Source organism: Bufo gargarizans, chromosome 1 (genome assembly GCF_014858855.1).
Source record: "Bufo gargarizans isolate SCDJY-AF-19 chromosome 1, ASM1485885v1, whole genome shotgun sequence".
Lineage (NCBI taxonomy): Eukaryota > Metazoa > Chordata > Amphibia > Anura > Bufonidae > Bufo > Bufo gargarizans.
In genome coordinates this window covers 316,685,696-316,709,569 of record NC_058080.1, presented here as the reverse complement: position 1 = coordinate 316,709,569, position 23,874 = coordinate 316,685,696, and the positions used below count along the sequence as shown (strand labels likewise).

The 23,874-nt window shown below is 44.5% G+C and overlaps 1 protein-coding gene across 1 annotated transcript in view; it reads right to left on the bottom strand.

The window, feature by feature from the left end:
* MAST3 (microtubule associated serine/threonine kinase 3) overlaps positions 1–1,534 on the bottom strand; it is a 132,742-nt gene extending 131,208 nt beyond the window's left edge. Inside the window, exon 1 of the mRNA XM_044278494.1 lies at positions 1,454–1,534. Within this exon, the coding sequence (XP_044134429.1) occupies positions 1,454–1,534 (81 nt within the window). The remainder of the gene's footprint in view (positions 1–1,453) is intronic.
* Between the last annotated feature and the right edge of the window lie 22,340 nt (positions 1,535–23,874).

Sequence of the window (23,874 nt, the reverse complement as noted above, 5' to 3'; positions counted from 1 at the left end):
GTGTGAGTGCGCCCATGTATGTGGAGAGTGTGTGTGTGTGTGAGTGCGCCCATGTATGTGGAGAGTGTGTGTGTGTGAGTGCGCCCATGTATGTGGAGAGTGTGTGTGTATGAGTGCGCCCATGTATGTGGAGAGTGTGTGTGTATATGAGTGCGCCCATGTATGTGGAGAGTGTGTGTGTATGAGTGCGCCCGTGTATGTGGAGAGTGTGTGTGTATATGAGTGCGCCCGTGTATGTGGAGAGTGTGTGTGTATATGAGTGCGCCCATGTATGTGGAGAGTGTGTGTATATGAGTGCGCCCATGTATGTGGAGAGTGTGTGTGTGAGTGCGCCCATGTTTGTGGAGAGTGTGTGTGTGAGTGCGCCCATGTATGTGGAGAGTGTGTGTGTGTATGAGTGCGCCCATGTATGTGGAGAGTGTGTGTGTGTATGAGTGCGCCCATGTATGTGGAGAGTGTGTGTGTGTATGAGTGCGCCCATGTATGTGGAGAGTGTGTGTGTGTGTGTGTGTGTGTGTATGAGTGCGCCCATGTATGTGGAGAGTGTGTGTATGAGTGCATTCTATGGCAAGTATGGCTCTTACTCCACTGAGGCCAGGAACCCCAGTGACACAGTATGTTCTACCTTCATCTGAGTTTTGTATTGCTTATGTTAATGAGGCCTAAAACAGCTTTTGATGGAACATGGCATAATTTTCCATTTAATACAGAATCTGAAAAAAAATCTGTATGCCTTCATATGAAACCTACAATTAGTCACCATCAAGGGCACCCCAAATGACCATCAGGCAGGAGAACTCCAAGACCAAGGTGTGCCCCGAAAGGAGGAAATGTGTGCCCTTCTCATCACTGCATGACCCAGGGGAGCGTCAGAGTCGGTACAACCAACATTTCTGCTATTATCACTCCTATATCCTCTTCTTTGCTGTCCTCTCCTAGGCACCCTGCAATAACATCTCCCACATGAGCAGTGAAGTCAGAAATAGCATATAAATGTATAATTAACAAGTTTACTGAATCTTTCCCCACAAAACTATAATAGGTCTGCTCAGCTCCTCCTGCTCTATAACGTGCTACCTCCAGACTGCACTGCAATTTGTGGTGAGAAGTCCACTTTGAAGGGGTTCTTCGGGAATAATGTATTTTTAGATAATGCCTGCTGTCTGCCTCCGCAAATAAAAGATTCATACTTACCTACTCCCCACCACTTCAGTCCTCCACGCTGGCTCCCACATGTCCATGTTCCAGTCCCCAGACTGTTTACATTCAGCGCTGCATTGGCATGCTCGCATCTTCCACTGCAGCCAATAACTAGCTTCAGCAGTGATTTGGCCACAAACATGGGGGTATCTGCAATTGTTTAATGTTTTATATTCAATGTTATATAATGTAATTTGATGCCATGCCATTTATTCCAGCAGGGGAGGTAATGGTTGGCAGGAAAAGGGCTAACCTTGGTAGGACCAGCCTGGTCCTCCTTCCTGCCAGGAGAAGGGAGTTCCTTTTCTGAAATTGGTGGAGTGAGGAAGCACATGTCAGAGCTCCTACTCCCAGGAACCACGTCTTATTCCCTTGTGAGACCATCACTCCAGAGGGAAATTCAGGAACCAGATATTCTTCTTCTGTAAGAGCAACCTAATTCTGTCTCAACACAACACTTAAGAGACAAGATAGCAGAGTGATCAGCGAAATACAGCTTTACAGACACTGCTGCAAGGTAAGGGTATCATGACCGGCGTGCCGATCACATACGTGATGCAAAGGGAGGGAAATGGGAAGGCCCTGTCCAAGGGAGAGGGAAAGGTGGTGACCCCTAACTCACCTTGAGGCTGGCACCTGACTGCCCTGACGTCCCTAGACGGGTTCCTCACCCGTACACCGATCACGTGCCTAAACCCTGGCTTTCCCTGAGATGAGCCCTACGTAGTCAATAGAGCGGTGGGAACACTAGTCCGCACCACTAACACTAAAGGAAAACACCAAGGAGAGGCCAGACAATACATATAATCCCAGGTGGGCGACAACAGCGGACAACAAAAGCCCAACAGGGATCCGGAGGGTAACGGTCTGGAACAACAACCAGGAATCACAGCTACACAGTTCCAGTGGGTCAGTATAGAAGTCCAGGCAGGAAGCTCTATATCTGGCAACCAGAGAAGTGGGAGGGGAATATAAGGTGGTTGGGATTGCTGGACAAGAAACAGCTGAGGAGAAGAAGCTACGGATCCCTGAGTGAGCCAAAAAGGATTGCAAGGCAAACCCAGAAAACTACCATTAAGGAACAGAACTATCTTTAGACATAGAGTGCGCAGCCACCCGCTGCGACTACCTGACCCTGGGTATAACGGAGTCAGACGTGGCTCTTGACACCCTCGTGACAGTACCCGCCTTTCCACGAGGGGACTCCGGACACTCAGGATGAGAGGCATGAAAAGCCCGAACTAACCTGTCGTTTACCTCAGACGCTGGAACCCACATTCTTTCCTCGGGACCGTAACCCCTCCAATGCACTAGATATTAATGAGAGTGGCGGACCCGACGAGAATCAACAATTTTGGATATTTGAAACTCTAGATTACCATCCACAATAACAGGAGGGGGTGGCAGCGGTGACGGTTCTAGAGGTGGAACATACTTTTTGAGTAACGATTTATGGAAGAAGTTATGGATTTTAAAAGTTTGAGGTAGCTCCAGGCGAAAAGCCACAGGGTTAATGATGGCTACAATTTTGTAAGGACCAATTAACCTAGGACCCAGTTTCCAAGAGGGAACCTTTTAACTTAATATTCCTAGTAGATAACCACACATAGTCATTCACTCCTAGGTCCGGACCTGGCGACCATTTCTTATCAGCCATGCATTTATATTTACCTCACATATTTTTCAAGTTAGCTTGCACCTTCTGCCATACAGATGAAAGATGACAAAAACAGTTCCTCTTCGGGAACCCCGGAAGACCCCCCCCTCTTTGAAAGTACAGAATTGGGGATGAAAACCATATGCACCAAGAAATGGTGACTTGCCAGTGGATTCCTGACGGCGATTATTTATAGCAAACTCGGCTAACGGTAAATATGATGACCACACCTCTTGATTTTCAGACACAAAACACCTTAGATATGCCTCAAGGTTTTGGTTGGTACGCTCAGTCTGCCCATTCGACTGAGGATGGAAAGCTGAGGAAAAGGACAAGTGTACCCCCAAACGGGAACAAAAAGCTTTCCAAAACTTAGAAATAAACTGGGTTCCCCGATCCAAAACAACATTGGAAGGGACCCCGTGAAGCTTCACGATTTCACTGATGAATACCTGAGCAAGAGTCTTAGCATTAGGTAATGCGGGTAACGCAATGAAGTGTACCATTTTGCTAAACCTGTCTACTACTACCAAGATAACTGTTTTACCCGCAGACAAAAGGTAAGTCAGTGATGAAATCCATTGACGGATGTGTCCATGGCCTATTGGGAATGACAAGTGGCAATAAAGACCCTGCAGGACGTGTATGAGAGACTTTAGCGCGTGCACAAGTAGAACAAGTAGACACAAAATCCATTACATCCTGACGCAACCTTGGCCACCAAAAACGACGAGACAATAGCTCCAAGGTTGCTTTACTACCCGGGTGCCCAGCAAATGCTGAATTCTGATGTTCCTTTAATAATTCGAGACGCAGGTTTAATGGTACAAACAATTTCTCTGAGGGGCAAGAGACCGGGGCGTCCCCCTGGGCCTCTAACACCTTCCTCTCCTCTTTGTAAAATGGGTACCGGATCACCCACATTACCCCCTCCAGAGAAACTACGAGATAATGCATCTGCCTTGGTATTTTTTGCCCCAGGACGATAGGTGATGAAAAAGTTAAACCTGGAATAAAAAAAAATAGCGACCACCTAGCTTGTCTAGGGGTGAGACGCTTAGCTGATTCGAGGTACAGAAGGTTTTTGTGGTCTGTAATCACCGTGACGGGGTGGATTGCCCCCTCTAAAAAGTGACGCCATTCTTCAAACGCTAGTTTAATAGCTAATAGTTCCCTATTGTCAATATCAGTTCTTCTCCGCTGCAGATAGTTTTTTAGAAAAGAAAGCGCAAGGATGCCATTTGCCAGGAGACGGACCCTGAGACAATACAGCCCCCAATCCCACCTCTGACGCATCTACTTCAACAATAAAAGGCTGGGAGACATCAGGTTGGATTAGTACAGGTGCTGAGGTAAACCTCTCTTTTAGAGAGGAAAATGCAATTTTAGCGGCGTCAGACCATTTAGAAAAATCATTCCCCTTCCTAGTCATGTCAGTAAGGGGTTTGCCAATCACCGAATAATTTTTAATGAACTTTCTATAGAAATTTGCGAAACCCAAGAACCGTTGCAGTGCTTTAAGGTTCTCAGGAAGATCCCAATCTAAAATTGCCTGGACCTTCTTAGGATCCATACGGAAACCTGAAGCAGATAATAGATATCCCAGGAACTGTATTTCCTGAATGGCGAAGACCCACTTTTCAATTTTCGCATATAATTTATTCGTCCGTAGGACCTGCAGTACCTGTCTGACATGTACCTCATGAGTTTTTAGATCAGACGAATAAATTAAAATATCATCTAGGTATATCACCACAAACCATGCCGATAAGATGACTAAAAAGGTAATTAACGAAATGTTGGAAGACAGCAGGAGCATTGGTCAGACCGAAAGGCATGACTAGATTTTCATAATGCCCCTCAGGGGTGTTAAAAGCTGTCTTCCACTCATCCCCTTCCTTGATACGAATCAGATTGTAGGCCTCCTAAGATCAAGTTTGGAGAACCACCTAGCACCCGCAATCTGATTAAACAGGTCAGGAATGAGAGGAAGAGGGTATGGGTCTCGGATGGTTATCCGGTTTAGTTCGCGGAAATCTAGGCAAGGACGCAGGCCCCCCCCCCATCTTTCTTTTTAACAAAGAAAAACCCTGCAGCCACGGGTGATGTGTCCCTTAGCCAGACTCTTGGAGATATAATCTTTCATGGCTTGTCTCTCGGGACCCGAAAGATTATATAACCTGGTCTTGGGTAATTTTGCACCGGGAATCAGGTTAACCGGGCAATCATAAGGATGGTGAGGTGGTAACTTCTGACAACCCTTTTCAGAAAAAATGTCCTCAAAGTCCGAAACAAATGTAGTTAGAGTAGCTATGGAGGTGACTAAGCAATTGCTGTTTAAGCAATTTTCTCTGCAATGCTTACTCCACTCCAATATCTCCCTGGCCTGCTAATCCACCACTGGATTGTGCGCTACCAACCAGGGAAGACCCAATACCACAGGAGTGGGAAGGCCCTCCAGAACATGATAGACACTCGTTATGGTGGTCCCCTACCCGAAGGTGTAATTATGGACAATGTGAGTAAGGTTTCTCTGAGACAGAGGAGCAGAATCAATAGCAAATATGGGAATAGGTCTCTGTAGCGTACAGAGAGACAAACCCATAGTGCGGGCAAAATGGGCATCTATCAAATTTACCCCTGCTCCACTGTCTAGAAAGAAAGAAATAGTCTCCGTCTTAACACCAAAAACAACAACCGCTGGCAACACTAATTGAGATGTTCGTATGGAGGAAATGTATACCCCCCGGCTGACATCCTCCACACAGCCTGGGGTTAGTAGTTCCGACGGTCTTTTGTTTTTGAGAAAGGAAGGACAGACATTAATGAAATGACCCCTTCGCCCACAGAAAAAACATACCCCCCCGCCTACGGCGAGCCTCAGGAGGTCGGACCTGACGAGTAGTTCCTCCTAGCTGCATAGGCTCGTCTAGGTCCGTACAGACTAACTGCTGCTTGGGAGGGGTTACCAATTGCTCAGGATTTTTCAATCTGTCCCTAAGACATCTATCTATTCTGATAGAAAGGGACATAACAGCATCAAGGGAAAAGGGGGTCTCATACAGCACAAGCGCATCCTTAACCCTTTCGGATAACCCAAAGCAGAACTGACTCCTGAGAGCCAGGTCGTTCCACTGGGTATCCGTAGCCCACCTATGAAACTCTGAGCAACACTCCTCTGCTGGCCGCTCTCCCTGTAGGAGTCTCCGTAATTTCGACTCAGCCAGGGCAACTCGGTCAGGGTCATCATATATGAGACCCAAGGCCCCCAAAAAAAATTCATCCACTGACCGGAGAGCCTGGGAATCAGTGGGTAAAGAGAACACCAAGGATTGCGGGTCCCCCTGAAACAGGGAAGTAACAATCCCCACCCGCTGTTCTTCATTACCAGAGGAGTAAGGGCGCAGCTTAAAATATAACTTACAGGCCTCACAGACTGTCACAAATTGTCCCTTCCCCCAGAAAATCTGTCAGGAAGAACAACCTTGGGTTCCGCAGCAACCTGGTTACCCATAGCAACCGCTGGGCTTGCGGTCTGTTGCAATTGCTGCTGGAGGACCGACGCCTTCAATCCTGCCCCCTCCAAAGACAGGCCTTGAAGTTGCTTTGTCAAAGCAGCAATAGGATCCATCTAAATAGGCAGAAAGAAAAAGTTCCCCCCCCCTTTCTTTCTACCTACACAAAATAAGGGCCAGATATAATATCATGACCGGCGTGCCGATCACATACGCAAAGGGAGGGAAATGGGAAGGCCCTGTCCAAGGGAGAGGGAAAGGTGGTGACCACTAACTCACATTGAGGCTGGCACCTGACTGCCCTGACGTCCCTAGACGGGTTCCTCACCCGTACGCCGATCACGTTCCTAAAACCCTGGCTTTCCCTGAGATGAGCCCTACGTAGTGAATAGGGTGGTGGGAACGCTAGTCCGCACCACTAACACTAAAGGGAAACACCAAGGGGAGGACAGACAATACATATAATCCCAGGTGGGCGACAACAGAAGACAACAAAAAGCCCAACAGGGATCCGGAGGGTAACACTCTGGAACAACAACCAGGATTCACGGCTCCAGTAGGTCAGTATAGAAGTCCAGGCAGGAAGCTCTATATCTGGCAACCAGAGAAGTGCGAGAGGAGAATATAAGGAGGTTGGGAGTGACAGACAAGAAACAGCTGAGGAGAAGAAGCTACGGATCCCTGAGTGAGACAAAAAGGATTGAAGGCAAACCCAGAAAACTACCATTAAGAAACGGCACTATCTTTAGACATAGAGCGCGCAGCCACGCGCTGCGACTTCCTGACCCTGGGTATAACAGAGTCAGACGTGGCTCTTGACACCCTCGTGACAAAGGGACAACAGCTCAGACACCACTACCTACCTAAACCATCGCTGGGCCAGACTAACATTAAATGAAATGTGTCACCAAAAATGTTATCTCCGTTTTTTAATCTATTTTTATTTTCTGATTGTAGATTTTTTATTTCCTGAACATGATTATGGGCACGGCCATCTTGCCTGAGCAGTTCTTAACCGCATTACAAAGCATTAAAAAATTGACTTCTATGAGAGAGTTTTCTAGGCATGCTCTGTGACCTCATTGTACAAGGAAAGAATGGGTAAGCTTTGACAATCACTGATTGTGAGTGGTGGATCCTTTGTTATCTGTACACAGAGTTGATATCATTACAGACAGGATTAGAGTAATCTGTACAAACCAAGAGGTGGCCAGGGTGAAAACTGCTGGGTTTTTGGCTTTAGTTTGAATATAAAAAATGACATGGAAAATTATAAATAACATCAAAAATTATAAAAAATATGTTAAACAAAAAAAAAATATTTAAACAGCAGGTCATTTTCTGATGACACATCCCCTTTAAGCCTGTACTACAGTGGACTCCTATATCCACCATACCTCCTCATCTGGTGCCAGAGACTGTACTTTGTATTTATTGGTGCTGGATGTGCCACAAGTGATATTTTTCACTAAGTACATAGAGACTTTTATACATTTACTTCTGGCCTGATTCTTTAATCTACTCTTTCACTGCAATGGCCTGAGGGAGTGCACTATGACACAACATCTCATCAGGGCCACTACCACTCCCATTCTCTCCACCGGCTCCTTGGAGACTCGCTACAGTGCCAGATGACAGTCCGGGGCCCGGAACATGGTCATGTAGGACCAGAGCAGAAAGGAGCAGGTAAGTATGAATCTATGAACCCCTTTAAGCTGAGTTATATTCACTATTACCCATATAAAAAAACAGCAAATCTACATCACTGAGTAACGGAAGAGATTACAGTACATCTATGGAATGCAGAAGAGGGGCTTGTGTGTTTTTCCCCAGGAGAACCGCTGTGATCATATGATGGTGATGGCATCATTGCTTTGTGTACAGATAAAATATTCTCAACATAGCCATCAAGTAGATCAAACTGGGCTTTCAGTCCAATAAAGTCACCCTTTAGGCGGTGGCATTCGCTTTGTTAGTAAAGAGTTAATTCAGTAAACACAGTAACTAGGCAGATGTTAATATCTTGGAATTCCTTCCTGACTGCATGGTTGAGCTCTGGAGTATGCGTGACTCTGGGTAACTGCTTTCACATCAATGTGTGCCCAAACACAGCATCATGGAAAAACGTGTTGTCTGGAAGTCCTCATGTCTGGAAACACACTGCAGCCCACATGATGTAGAAGCTGCAGATCTGTTGGTGTTCTTACCAGGAAACTACGCAACAAAATGGTAAATGGAATTGGCTCCTTTTCCTAGAGCTATTCCTATAACGGCATGTTTGTCTATAGTACTGATAATAGCTATGTCTATGTGCCCAGTGGCGCGCGGCGGTGAAAGGAGCACGCTAGGCTATTTTTGGAAACCCTGTAGCAGTGAATGAAGAGTGCTGCAAATGCATGGCTCTCCATTCACAGCAGCGTGTGGGTCCCTCAGGTAGGACCCGCACCTATAGGACATTTATAAAACAGCCTGTGGATATGCCATAAATGGTTAGAAGGGACAACGCCTTTAATGCAATAGCCACTGCAGCAATCAGATTCCAAGACCCCACACAAAATCAGCATTCCCCTGCATCCCCTGCTATTAGGAGGATTTTGAATTACATGCGGCCATTCAAGGAAAGGCCATTCATATAGTACACTGATGGCGGAGGTCCGCCAGAGAAGAGCTGTAGTTATTAATTTCTTCACCCAGGGCAATGATTCAGTGTGGTGCCCCCAACCGCCAAAAATAGTGGTTTAAACCATATACTCAACATACAGACACATTACACATGCATACATTACACTTGCAAATGCCATACATACAGGGCCAGTGTTGGGGGTGGACTGGACAGTCCTCATTCCCAAATGGGTCCAACTGGCGCTAATAACTACACCCTCTAATTACTGGGCAGATGACTGATAATGCTGTCTGCTCAGTCATACAGTAGCTGTATAGTCCTCTCTCTCCTCCCTGCCCTCTGCGAATAGTGCAAGGAAGAAACACCAGGCTGAATGATGAGGGCAGAGAGGAGAGAGAGGACTACGCAACTTCGGTGGACTATAGGAGGTAGGGGAGCATAGTGAGCAGTCTGTGAAAGGCATAAAGAGTAGTCAGTAAGGGGGGAGCATACAATTGTGTTACCCCTAAGAAAGCCACTAGAGATCAGCGAATTGAAGCTGACGAAGTGGAATTCGATCTGAATTTTAGGAAAAAAAAAACTATTTGCGCCGAATCCGAATTTCCTCACGCTTCATGGTAACGAATTGCATTTTTTCCTAAAATGGCTGCTGCACGTGTGAGGAAATGGAGCAAGGAACTCTGGGAAGGCGGGATCACCCCTAATGCCATGCATGCAGCCAATCAGCAGCCAGCCATGTGATGTCACAGCCCTATAAAATAGCCTCAGTCATCTTGGATTCTGCCATTTTCCAGTGTACTTAGTGCAGGGAGAGATGTCAGCAGGCACTAGGGACAGTGCTAGGTAAAGCTTAATTGTGCTAAAAAAACCGATTTACAAGTGCAGGGAAAGATTATTCAAGGTGTAGGGAAAGGATAGGGAGGAAACATTCTACAGCATTTATGTTGAACAGGGTTCAGTAGGGAAGGTTACAGCCTGGGTAATAGGAACAATCCTATTACACCTTGCTGCTGTCACAAGTTGGAGGTCCCAGGAGAGACCACCGCGTCATCAAGCAATAAACAAACAGAAATCAGGTACAGACACACAAGAGTTTATTGCATAAACAAAAACCAGGGAAGGCAACACAGATAAAACATGAGCTCTATGTACCATCAGCACAGTGGGAGGAAAAACCCCCACTGCGCCACTGTCTAGTAATACTCCAGAGGGGCGTGACTAAGCAACTCCTGGTATTCACTAGGGCCCCGGATGGTAGGGTTAGGCTTTGCAGCAGGAAGTTGCCAGGGTCCACTCTGGAGCGTGAACTAGACAGTGACAGCAGGAACGAATGGACAACAGGTACCAGAAGGTACCGACAGCACATAGGCATACATAACATAGACAGGCAAATACAAACAGGGCAACTAATAACACAAGCAAGCGTTCATAGCAAGGAAACAGGAGTGACAATGAGCAGAGAAGGACTTGCTCCACCAGAAGTAAACTGCATGGCCTCACCCATGGCACTCTGCTGCAAAGAAAGGTGCAGCAAGTGCTTGCTGAACAGAGACATGAATATACACAAGGTAACAAACATAACTGGCAGAACAGATACAGAAACACAGGAAAGAGGACATCAATGAACAAGTAGCGAAACCCACAGAGCACAGACAGACACAGATCCCATGGGTCAGCAGCATGGAAGAGTGGGTACAAACAAGGCGCAGGACAAGACAACACACACCAGGAGAGCTGACACAGAACTGAGGAACCCTCAGCCTTATATACAGGTTCCATGGGTGCAGCAGAGAGGCCACACCCATGGAGCAGACAGAGAGGATTAACTCCTAATAGGAACACAGTGGAGTTAACCCATACAGAACCACAAATAACACACAGAAACGAAACTTCAGCGAGGAGCGACGGACGAGCAAGGGCGGAAGGTCACAGCCAGAGATAGTGGCGGTGACAGCTGCACTGACTGGGCACCCAAATTGCCATTATACAGCTCTGTAATTCCAGCAAACCGTTATTATTATTGGGGTGTCACAGCCATTAACAGGGTTTATTACAAGGAAATATTTATATGACTTACTTGCCCTTGTGCGGTGCAGTTATGTTATATAGCATTTTTTATCTTGTATTAGTGGGGAAAAAAGGCTTATTAGTCGTTGTGTGGTGAAGTGCATAAATTACGGCACTTTTTGTCGTGTATTAGTGACAAAAGAAAAATATATTTGTTGTTCAGCGGTGCAGTTATATGTTCTAAAGCCTTCTGTGGAATGTGTAAGTGGAAAAGGGCCTAGTTACTGTTCAGCGGTGCAGTTATGTTATAAAGCCCTTTTTGTCGTGTATTAGTGGCAAAAGTAAAATATATTTGCCGTTCAGCGGTGCAGTTATATGTTCTAAAGCCCTTTTGTGAAGTGTATAACTGTGTAGGCTCAACAGACAGGATCCGTTTTTTGGGGGTTATCGTTCTGACGGATCAGAGGAAGGGCAAAATAATCAGTGAAGTCAACACAAACTTAGTGCTGACACCCTCTCCACTCTGTCCGGGGGGGTTCTACTTGTATAAGTTTTCCATTCTGAACTGTCCTCTCCCCTCTCCTCCTGCTCCCTCTTTGACAGCCTACAATCTGGCTTCCGACCCCACCATTCGACTGAGACTGCCCTTACCAAAGTCACCAAGAACCTACTGACAGCCAAAACCAAGAAACAATACTCTGTCCTCCTTCTGGTCCAGACATCACCACCTTACTATCAAGAATCCCACAATGTCTATCTTCTATATCATCCTTCTTCACCTTTCGCTTTCTAAAACTTAACATGGATAAGACAGAATTCATAATCTTTCCCCCATCTTGCTCAACCCCCCCCAACAGACCTATCTATCACGATCAATGGCTGCACACTCTCCCCGGTCAACCAAGTCCGCTGCCTTGGAGTGACCGTGGATTCTGCCCTTTCCTTCCGACCGCATATCCAAGCCCTTTCCACCACCTGCCGCCTCCAACTCAAAAACATCTCCCGCGTCAGTGCTTTCCTTAACTTTGAATCTGCGAAAATGCTTGTACATGCCCTTATCATCTCCCGCCTAGACTACTGCAACACTCTCCTCTGTGGCCTTCCATCTAGCACTCTCGCACCCTTCCAATCTATCCTCAACTCTGTTGCCCGACTAATCCACCTCTCACCCTATTACTCCTCTGCCTCTCCCCTCTGCCAATCCCTTCACTGGCTCCCCATTGCCCAGTGAATTCACTTCAAAGTACTAACAAATACATACAAGGCCATCCAAAACCTGTCCCCTCCCTACATCTCTGAGCTACTTTCCCGATACATCCCCACACGCACTCTCCGATCCTCACAAGACCTCCTTCTCTCCTCTTATCGCCTCTTCCCACAATCGACTTCAAGATTTCTCCCGTGCATCCCCCATACTCTGGAACTCGCTACCCCAACATATCAGACTCTCACCTACAGTGGAATCCTTCAAAAGAAACCTGAAAACCCACCTCTTCAGACAAGCCTACAACCAGTGACCCTGCTGCCTCTATACCGCCATGACCCGCTTCACCCTCACCTACTGTGTCCTTCTCCCATATCATGTAGATTGTAAGCCCTCACAGGCAGGGCCCTCTCTCCTTCTGTACCAGTTTGTAACTCGTCTTGTTTATGATTAGTGCAATTGTCTGTATTATGTATGTGCATCGCTTATCATATGTACAGCGCTATGGAATGAATGGCGCTTTAATAATAAATAATAATAATAATAAGCGTTTAAAAGAACAGGTTCTGTAGACATCTATGTGTTATCAGCTGGTGTAAAAGGAGCGCGCTTCTTCTTGGTGCTAACATCGACCTGTAAGGCTGAGTTCACACTTAAGTTATTTGGTCAGTTTTGGTCCTGTGACTGCCCAAATAAGTTAAGTCTGCAGTGATTCTAAGTGCGACGCCTGTCATCTGCATGTCATACTGACTCACAGTACTGTTTCACTACCACAGCAGACTCCCTATGCATGTTAATGCAAGGCACAGTGTTCTACACCACTATAAAGGCCCTCTGCAGCCAGAAAATAGCCGCTTTTTAATTTGATTCGCCACGAATAAATTCAGATCAAGCCAAATTTTGCCAAATCAAATTTTTGAAAAACTCGTTCATCTCTAGAAGCCACATTAAAATTCTACATTGCACTTAGTAAAAAAGAATTAGTTACACTTAACTCTAGCCTCATTCTTCAGTACTATATTTCCAATGCATGGATCCCCAAGGAGCAACGACCTGAGAGAGTACACCATGGCACAAACCTTCCATCAGGGCCACTACGAATCCTATCCTATAGTCTGATATAAACCATGGACAGATATGGCATTGTTCCTTAAATAAAGTAGCCATGTTTTTTTTAAATCATGTTATTCTGATTCCAATTGTTGTGATAGTGATTTATCCCTTTTAAGACCTCTATGCCTGGCCTGTAAAAGCAGATATAATAACTGCAGACAATCCTGCAGATAGCTGAACTCACCAATATCGTGTTCATCCACAAAGTTTTTTTCTGTACATCAGACAACAGGATACAGCAGAATGAATGGCTCTCAGTATTATGCGGTCAAAAGATGATACTTTCTTTAGTGTACCATGAAGAATATATGTGTCCCTGTTACATGTGGCCTGTTAGCTGCATCCATGATACAGGAAGTGCTGTAGTCCAGAAGAAGGGTGGAGCATTGCAAGCAAAGAAAATGAGTCATAGATCTTAGGGAAGGGAACATGGAAAAAACAAGTGCATTACCAAAAAAAAAGCCACTAGATAGCAGCATATAACTAGCCATAGAAATATCCATAGGAAATGGTTCAAAGAATAAACTATATAAATTCCCATCTACATTAATGTAAATATTAACTGTGTAACAGCATACATGTACAACCTTTTTAATACTAAGATTTGTGGTGGTCACAGGCCATCTGAGGCATCAGCTTTTACAGGAAAGGCTCATTCCTCCTGCCCCATGCACAGGTTGCACCCCATTTGCCCAGCCCTGCCTGCACTATGCCACTTTGACTCATTGTTATCTCCATGCTGCTTTTTCCATGTAACTGCATGGTTAGACAATGACCAAAGACGTATCTATTGGGGGTGTAGAGGTAGCAGTCACTACCGGGACAAGGAGCCTGAGGGAGCCCAAAGACCCCGCACAGGGGCGTAGCTAGAAATGACTGGGCCCCATAGCAAAAAAAATTTATGGGCCCCCCCCCGATCTCCCACCCTCACATACCCCTCGGACCTCGCCGCCACATCCGCAGCTCCTCATGCACTTGCGACGGTTACGTGTTGGTCACTGGCAACGCATTTGTGCCAGTGTAGGAAATGTATGAATAAATATCTGTGTATTAAAGAAGATTGTTAAGTTGTACAGGGGTCTGTAACACAAGAAGGTGAAAGTACATATCGTGGGGTGTGTATGTGTATTAGACAGAAGGTAGGGATATGTATCTTGTGTAGTTTGGGTATTAGGGAGAGTAAGGTGTATATATCTAGTGCTGATACACGTGTAGGTGAAGAGTGGCTCTGTATCAGCACTAGATATATACCCCTTACTCTCCCTAATACCCAAACTACACAAGATACATATCCCTACTTTCTGTCTAATACACATACACACCCCACGATATGTACATCTAAATGTAGGCTAGCTGTCTTAAATTTAGACCATTTCTATGCCTAAAACAGGTGTAGAAAATGATGACTGACACAGGCCTGCCGACCTGGCCCCTTGCCTGCCCGCACCACACCCACTTTCTTAGACCTGGTCTAAGCGAGGAAAAGTTGCAGATTGCAGCGCAAATAACCTTTGTTAACCACAATCAGCGCCAGAAAGAGGGCCAATACAGGTGTATTTCTGGATAGTAAATGATCCCCTTTGTGTATGTAGAATAAGGGATAGACTGGCAGTAAGATACTGGGTGGCACAGAAAGCAAAAGTAGATACTTCTTAACAATTGCAATTTAAATGTAAAACGTATTACAGCTTGTTAGGCTGCTTTCACGTCACCGTTTTGTATTTCCGTTCTTCTGCTCCATTATAGAAGCAGAAACACAAAAATAATGGAATTGCCAGATCTGGCACAGAAATGACAGGAACAGACCCTAACAGATCCCATTGACTATAATGGGATCTGTTCAGTTTCTGTTCGGAGGAATATTTATTAGCCGAGAAAAAAAGTCTTTTCTCTCAGCTATTTTTTGCAAACGTCTATGACGGTGGCCCAGAATGGAGCTTCTGACGTAGATGTAAAAGAGCCTAAGGCTCTACACATAATGCAAAAAATATAATATTAGTAAAGACATTTATTTGGTTATATTTATTTTGTCAGCATGTACTATGAAATGAAAAAGTTTAAAATCAATGCACAAAAATTAAAAAAACACATAAAGGCCTAAGGAGTCGAAGAAATATGATTAGCAAAAAATGGTTATAGCTCTGATGTCTTAATAGTACTTTTTCATATTTTGGCTGAAAAAAAAGTTATTTAAAGGAAAGCTCAGAAAGAGAAAAATACAAACCTCCATGAGGCATGAGGACCGGAAGTGCTAGTGATATCAATCATCATTCATACTGAATCTGTATCTGGTTTTATTTTATCTTTAACGGTTTCTTACTGATGCCACTAGATGGCGCCACGTCTACACCTTTCAACAGGCTTTATACAATGCTGTTGAGGCTACATTAAAGGGAACATGTCATCAGATTTTAGGCCCTTAACATGTCCTAGAGCTTGGTGGGAATGCTTTAAACCTTTTCAAATGTATATCCACTTATCCCCACTAAGGCTATATTCACACAAAGAAAAATTAAAAACGGAGCACACTGTCTGTTTTTCATGGACATTTTTTTGCATCTATTTTCTGGGCATCTGGTAGTTTTAACATCTGTTTTGCATCTATTTTTAACGGCCATAAAAATGTATGGTTTTCATTGTTTTGTTTTATTTAAACCCCATCCCTGCAGTATACATAATGTCCCCCAGAGTAGCCCCTAGCATTAATAATGTCCTTCATAGTGGTCCCAGCAGTAATAATGTCCCCAGAGTGTCTCCCAGCATTAATAATATGCAGTTACTCACCTCATCCACTTGCAGAGGCATTCGCGCCTCTTTGGATGCTAAAGGACCTGCACTCCTAGTGTGATGACGTCACCATGCGCTCACCGCGATCATCAAGTGGATAAGGTAATTTTTTTTAATCCGTAAAAGTAAATTTTTCACTAGTGTACCCATTTTTAACAGCCTTTAGACGGGTGCACTCCTGTCTAATTGCCGCTAATAACCATCCCATTGATTTCAATGGGATCCGTCTGGCTGTGAAAAAAAATAATTAAATAATAAAAAAAAATAATAGGACATGTCCTATTTTCTGACGGCCGCTATTCACAAGCCGTTAAAATGGCCATGTAAATTGACTTCAACTGGTTCTAAACACTGCAATGTGACGGTCGTCCGCACATAAATCCCAAACATGTACATTTACCCTAAGGCCCCTTTCACACGAGCGAGTTTTCCGTGCGGGTGCAATGTGTTACATGAATGCATTGCACCCGCACTGAATACTGACCCATTCATTTCAATGGGTCTGTGTACATGAGCGTTTTTTAAGGCTACTTTCACACTTGCGTTTGATCGGATCCGTTCTGAACGGATCCGATCATATTAATGCAGACGGAGGCTCCGTTCAGTACGGATCCGTCTGCATTAATAACTTAGAAAAGTGCGAAAAGTAGCCTGAGCGGATCCGTTCAGACTTTCAATGTAAAGTCAATGGGGGACGGATCCGCTTGAAGATTGAGCCATATGGTGTGTCATCTTCAAGCGGATCCGTTCCCATTGACTTACATTGTAAGTCTGGACGGATCTGCACGCCTCCGCACGGCCAGGCGGACAGCTGAACGCTGCAAGCAGCGTTCAGCTGTCCGCCTGGCCGTGCGGAGGCGAGCGGAGCGGAGGCTGAACGCCGCCAGACTGATGCAGTCTGAGCGGATCCGCATCCATTCAGACTGCATCAGGGCTGGACGGAGGCGTTCGGGTCCGCTCGTGAGCTCCTTCAAACGGAGCTCACGAGCGGACAGCAGAACGCTAGTGTGAAAGTAGCCTTTAACGCATAAGTTCTGCATTGTGTGAAAAACACATAGAAGTGAATAAGGCTTCAGTGAAAAACGCATTGCATCCGCACAATAGTTGCTACGAGATGTTGTTTGTAAACCTTCAGTTTTTTATCACATGCCTGAAAAACGCATCAAAAAACGCATTGCACCCGTGCGGAAAAAACTGAACAACTGAACACAATTGCAGACAAAACTGACTGAACTTGCTTGCAAAATGGTGCGAGTTTCACTGAACGCATCCTGACCTAATCCGTCACGCTTGTGTGAAAGAGATCTAAGGGCTCTTTCACACGAGTGGATGTTGTGTGTGTCATCCGCAGCGTGAATGACAGCTAAGCCATGCTGTGGACAGCAGAGACACGGAGCATTAACATGATTTTACTACAAAATCACAATGAGATAAAGTTGTCACTGTGATTTTGTAGTAAAAAGATCACAGAGAGGCACAGAGCATTATCAATCAGTCTCTGCTGTCCAGTGCGGGTCATTCACACTGCGGATGACACGCACGGCATCCGCTCGTGTGAAACAGCCCTAAGGGTGCCTTCACAAGTGACACCAAGTAAAGAAATATTCTGCAACTGAAAATCAATTCCATCCAATTGGTGCTGTTTTGTCGAGAAGCACATGGATTTCAGCAAGTCTCAGGCTACATGCATATGACCACGCTGTGTTTTGCGGTCTGCAAATTGCGGAAACGCAAAACACGGATGCCGGCCACGTGCATTCTACAATTTGCAGAATGTAACAGGCCGCCCATTATAGAAATGCTTATTCTTGTCCGCAAAATTGACAAGAATAGGACATGTTCTATTTTTTTTTTTGCGGGCCGACGGAACGGAGCAACAGATGCGGACAGCAAACAGAGTGCTGTCCGCATCTTTTATGACCCCATTGAAGTGAAAGCGTCCGCATCTGAGCTGCAAAAAATACAGCTCGGATGCAGACCCAAACAACGGTCATGTGCATGAGACCTCATTCAGAAGAATGGAACTGAATTTCAGTTGTAGTAAATTTCTGCAACAAAATCTGCCACACATGAAGGCACCCTAAGGCTGAGTTCACACAGGCGAGATTTCCGCGCAGGTGCAATGCGGTAGGTGAACGTATTGTACCCGCACTGAATCCGGCACCATTCAATTCAATGGGGCTGTGCACATGAGCGTTTTTTTTCACGCATCACTTCTGCAAAAATCGCGGGTGTTCCCGCAATGTACCCGCACATTTTCCCGCAACGCCCGTGTGAACCCAGCCTAAGGGTCCTATTAGGGTCCACTTGGGCAAGGTCAAGTGGCGATCGACAATAAACTGGATATTACATTGGCTGACAAAGTCTATGGAGGAGGAATGATTGTTGCTGGAATTTTTCTTTTCTCTTTAAATTGTAATGATTAATGGCAGCCCATCCCAGATTCCAGATGATGTTCTGCCAATAATCATCTAACATAGTTTATAATGCATATAAGATGCAAACAATCGACAACTATTTGTTGAAATCATGAGTTTGAGAGAGAAGAGAGAGCAGGCATGTCATAGGTGGAGAGTTGTCACAGCACATGGGAAGTAACCCTTTACATGATCCACTGCAGCTTCTGTGCCAGGAAAATGTAGTGGTGTGCCCAAGTGGCATGTGGACCAAAGCACCCCTGCATAAAACAGTGGGTTGCAATAAACAATGTGTAAAAGTAGGGTGGCTCATCTGTACACTGTATGGAAAGGGTGCACTGATCTCAGTGACTCAGGCTCCATTCACACGTCCATAGCGTGTTTTACGGATCTGTGGATCCGCAAAACACGGACACGGCAATGTGCGTTCCGCATTTTGCAGACTGCACATCACCGTCACCAATAGAATATGCCTATTTTTGTCCGCAATTGCAGAAAAGAATAGGACATGTTCTATTTTTTGGGGGAACGGAAATGCAGACCCGGAAGTACGGGTCCGCATTTCCGGAGCCGGGCTGCACATCGTGCGGCCCCATAGAAATTAATGGGTCCGCAGTTCCATTCCGTTTTTTCTTCCGTTTACGTTCCGTTTTTTGCATTCCGTATACGGACCGTATACGGAACCATTCATTTCAATGGGTCTGCAAAAAAAACTGGATGTTCTCCATATGCATTCCGTTTCCGTATTTCCGTTCAAAGATAGAACATGTCCTATTATTGTCCGCATAAGGGAGAAGGATAGGACTGTTCTATTAGGCGCCAGATGTTCCGTTCAGCAAAAAACAAAATACACACGGATGTCATCCGTATTTTTTGCGGACTGCAAAATACTGAAAAATCCATATGGTCATGTGTAAAATGGAGAGAGATCGGCACTCCACTTATAGAATCACTGTGAGAAACAGTTTATTCATAGTCTGAGTACATAATAATACATAATTCATATATGATCTAAAATATGAAAATAAAAATAAAAAATTTTGTAAAAATATTGAGCAAATCCACAATAACTGTAATAAAAACGGTAATAGGGGGCACAATTCTGAATAAATAGATAAATAATCAATGAATTGGGATAGATATCTGAAAGTCCATCCAAATCACTCTATATTCACGGTGTATTTTACACACAATAGCAATTCATATCTCAGATATCTCCCTATTTATATAGCTGTAAGCGGTATCTCTCACATCAAGTTGTTGCCGCCATTTTATATTGATAAATTCACCTGTTAGATTACGGTAGCTGTGTTGATTATTTCCCTGTGGTATGTACACGAGTCAAATAGATATCCTTACTCACGGTTTTATTGTCGCGGCGGTAAGACCAAGTGCCCAAGACCACGTGGGACGCCACGGCAGGCACTAGACCTCTATCCCTTAAACAACAAAACCGTGAGTAAGGATATCTATTTGACCCGTGTACATACTACGGGGAAATAATTAACACAGCTACCGTAATCTTTTGCAGAGAGTGTTCAGTTGAAACATTGGTCATTAACCCTTGAATGGACACCCATATTAAACCCCATACGTGAGAATATATGGGAATGTCCCACAATATGTAACAAGTGACTTTTATGCCTTCAATGGATATAATCAACATATAACCAATACTTGTTCAGTAGAAGGACAAATTACAGTCCACTCGGTGTTGACTTAAAGGGACAAAACCCATGTGCACAACTACAGCGGAATTATTGGACATCAAGCAATACAAACAAAATATAACAGGTGGCATTTATCAATATAAAATCGCGGCAACAACTTGATGTGAGAGTGGGTTGCAATAGTGAACATATTTATATATTTTTTTTTTATACAAAGGTTGTCCTAATACAACAGCAGTAAGCCCAGGAAGAGCAAGTGGAGGATAGGAGTGGTAGTATTCTGGCAATGAAAGTAGTGCACACAGAACACAGTGCCAATCCTCACACTGGTGCTTCCTAGGCCTGTGCAGTGATAGAGTGATAGGAGGGGGCACCCTTTCTATCCTCGGGGCACACCCTGGCATTGGGGCTTCTGCCTGGTGGTAGTTGAGGTGCCCTTGATGTTAAGTGTTTTGGCAAGAGTGTGGATGCAGGTACAATGGCCAGTGAATGGTGATGAAGCCAGTGATATGCCATTAAGGTCTGAGATGGGAATACTCCTTCTTAGGGCTAATGCACGCAACCGTATGCCCTCTGAGACATTCCGTCCGTGAGCAGGCCATATGTTCCGGAGCGGCATACATCGTGCGCACGGGAGCGCACAGCATAATAGATTACTATGATGCTGTGTGCATCGGGCCGCCCGCGGGGCTATTGTCCCGCACTCATAATATCATTGAAGTGCGGGACAAAAGTCCCGCGGGCGGCCCGATGCGCACAGCTTTATAGTACCCTATGATGCTATGAGCTCCCATGCGCACGATGTATGCTGCTCCGGGACATATGTCCTGCTCATGGACCGTATGTCTCGGAGGGCAAAATCTCTGCCAGAGGCCCCTTTCTCCTGGCCTATGGTTTGTTAATCCCGAGTATCACTTTGAGAATCCTGGCAACTATTGCTTAAAGTGGTCCATAAAAGTCCGACAGCCAGCACCCCATTGATCAGCTGTTCTTAGCAGCTACATGCTGCTGTAAAAAATGGGAATTGAGCTGGAAGCAACATACTCTATCCACTGTGTAGTGGTGGTGCCAGTTTACTGCAGTTATGCTCCCATTCAAGGGAACAGATGAGGATTGTGGGGGGTGCTGGGTTTTAGACTCTCACATATATGGCATTGAAGACCCATCCCAAGGAGAGGTTATCAATACCTAGTGAACTCTGAACTGGATACAGAAAGTCTGATTCCAGAATTCCTCTTTCAGTACTACAAGTATATGTGTTATCCATGTTTGGGGTTAAGCCTTAAGCCTCATTAACACGTCAGTGTTTTGGTCAGTGATTTCCATCATTGATTGGAGCCAAAACCAGAAGTGGAGTCTACACAGACATAAGGTATAAGGTAAAGATCTGCACCTGTTCTGTGTTTAGAGCCGCACCTGGTTTTGGCTTATAATCACTGATGGAAATCACTGACTGAACTCTGACGTGTGAATAAAGCATTACAGTGCCAGTCCAGAGTTATTGGTCCATAGCTGCAGTCCAGATGGCACTCCGAGAGGTCAGAAGAGGACTCATTCTTCATGTGTCCAGATAAGTTTTAGATAATAATTGTGTGTGGCTTGAAACAAACAAACAGTCTGTCTCTGAATAGCTGAGATTTAATGAAGCAATTAGGGCTCAATGAGACCTGGCAACATATTGAGGGACATAGCACTGTTTCCAGCCTAACTGCTACATCCAGGCCTTTAGTAGTAATTATCGTGCCATTCATGCTGAATACAAAATATTTAAATTTATATATAAATAAATAAGAAAAGATTTTATTAAATTCCACCCTTATATAAGCGCAGTATAGGCCATATTTATTCTGACACGTTTAGCATAAAACATTTTATTTTTTTTCCGGCAGCAAAATACAGTAAGTAGCAGGAAGATATGATTTATGAATTTGATCTTTAATCAGTATTGATTTTCCGAGTCATTTAGTTTTGCAGCCTGTTATTGGCATGTATCTAATGTAATGGTTTACCTTATCTAGCATAGGTGAGTCCACAAAGGCTGTTCAGCTACCTAGTATGGAACACCAGGGCTTCCATGTGCACAACATGCTCTGTCGAGTACCATATGTATACAACTATTCTCACTGCATTCATCCTAGGGGAGACTACTTCATTATATAATGTCATTTAATAGAATATGTTACATTTTTGTATGGAATCTAAACGGAATGCCTATGTATGAAATCAGAGGAATTCAAACGTATAGTAGAGGCCCCATGTATCTCCATGGGAGCTCTATTACAGCTCCATACTGTATGCATGAGGGATTAGGACATATGTTTTATGTACAGTATATAAGGAGCAGGGGTAGACTTTTCATGTACTTCAATTACTTCAATCTAATGTCTGCCAACCCTAGTTTCTGTTCAGTGTTAAAGAGAACCTGGCATCACGAAGTGCAGTGCAATCCACAGGCAACTGGTTATAGAGCAGGAAAAGCTGAGCAGATTGATATATAGTTTTATGGGGGGAAAAAAATCTGTAAAACTTGTAATTTACACATTTAAACCTTTGCTCTTTCTGAACTTAAGACAGACTGAAAGCTATATCTCTATACACATTTACATATAGAATGCTATTTATCACTGATAACTCCTCCCCTGTGTACAGCTATCAGTGACTGACAGCGATCTATGTATACACACTTACACAGAGAATGCTATTAATCACTGATAACACTTCCCCCATGTACATTTATCACTGACTGACATCTGTCTATGTATACACACATACACAGGGAATGCTATCAATCACTGATAACACCCTCCCTGTGTACAGCTATCACTGACTGACATCTGTCTATGTATACACACTTACACAGCGAATGCTATCAATCACTGATAACACCTCCCCGGTATACAACTATCATTGACTGACAGCTATCGATGTATACACACTTACAGAGAGAATGCCATTTCTGTAACACCTCTCCCGTATACAGCTATCAGTGACTGAAAGCTATCTATGTATACACACTTACACAGAGAATGCCATTTCTGATAACACCTCTCCCGTATACAACTATCAGTGACTGACAGCTATCAATGTATACACACTTACACAGAGAATGCCATTTCTGATAACACCTCTCCCGTATACAGCTATCAGTGACTGACAGCTATCTATGTATATATTCTTACACAGAGAATGCTATCAATCATCAATCACTGACAACACCTCCTCTGAGTACAACTATCAATGACCGCTGCATCATCTCAAAACAAGGTTACACACTTGCAAAAGGAAAAATTACAGATGAACTGTAGCAACTAAAATGCAAAGGAAGTGTGTGTACTGCCAAACAAGAACAGCACAAGGATTGCGTTTATGTATGGCATAGATGCCTTGCACATAGAGACCCAAAAGCAATAAGAAAGCTAGCTCGAGACCAGCTAGCTGAAGGTGTTAAAATAGATTAGTGCAATCAGATGAATAAACGTATAAGCTGCCTTAAAGGGAAAATGTCCAGAAAAACATTTCCTAAAAATAGTACCACAAGATCAGAACAGTCACTTGACTTAGGGTACTTTCACACTTGCATTGTTGGATTCCGGCAGCTAGATCTAGCCCACCAACAGGTTCTCGGCATAGGCGTGCGAACGGGCCGCCAGCCCCGCACAGCTTCAATGACATCTGCTCGAC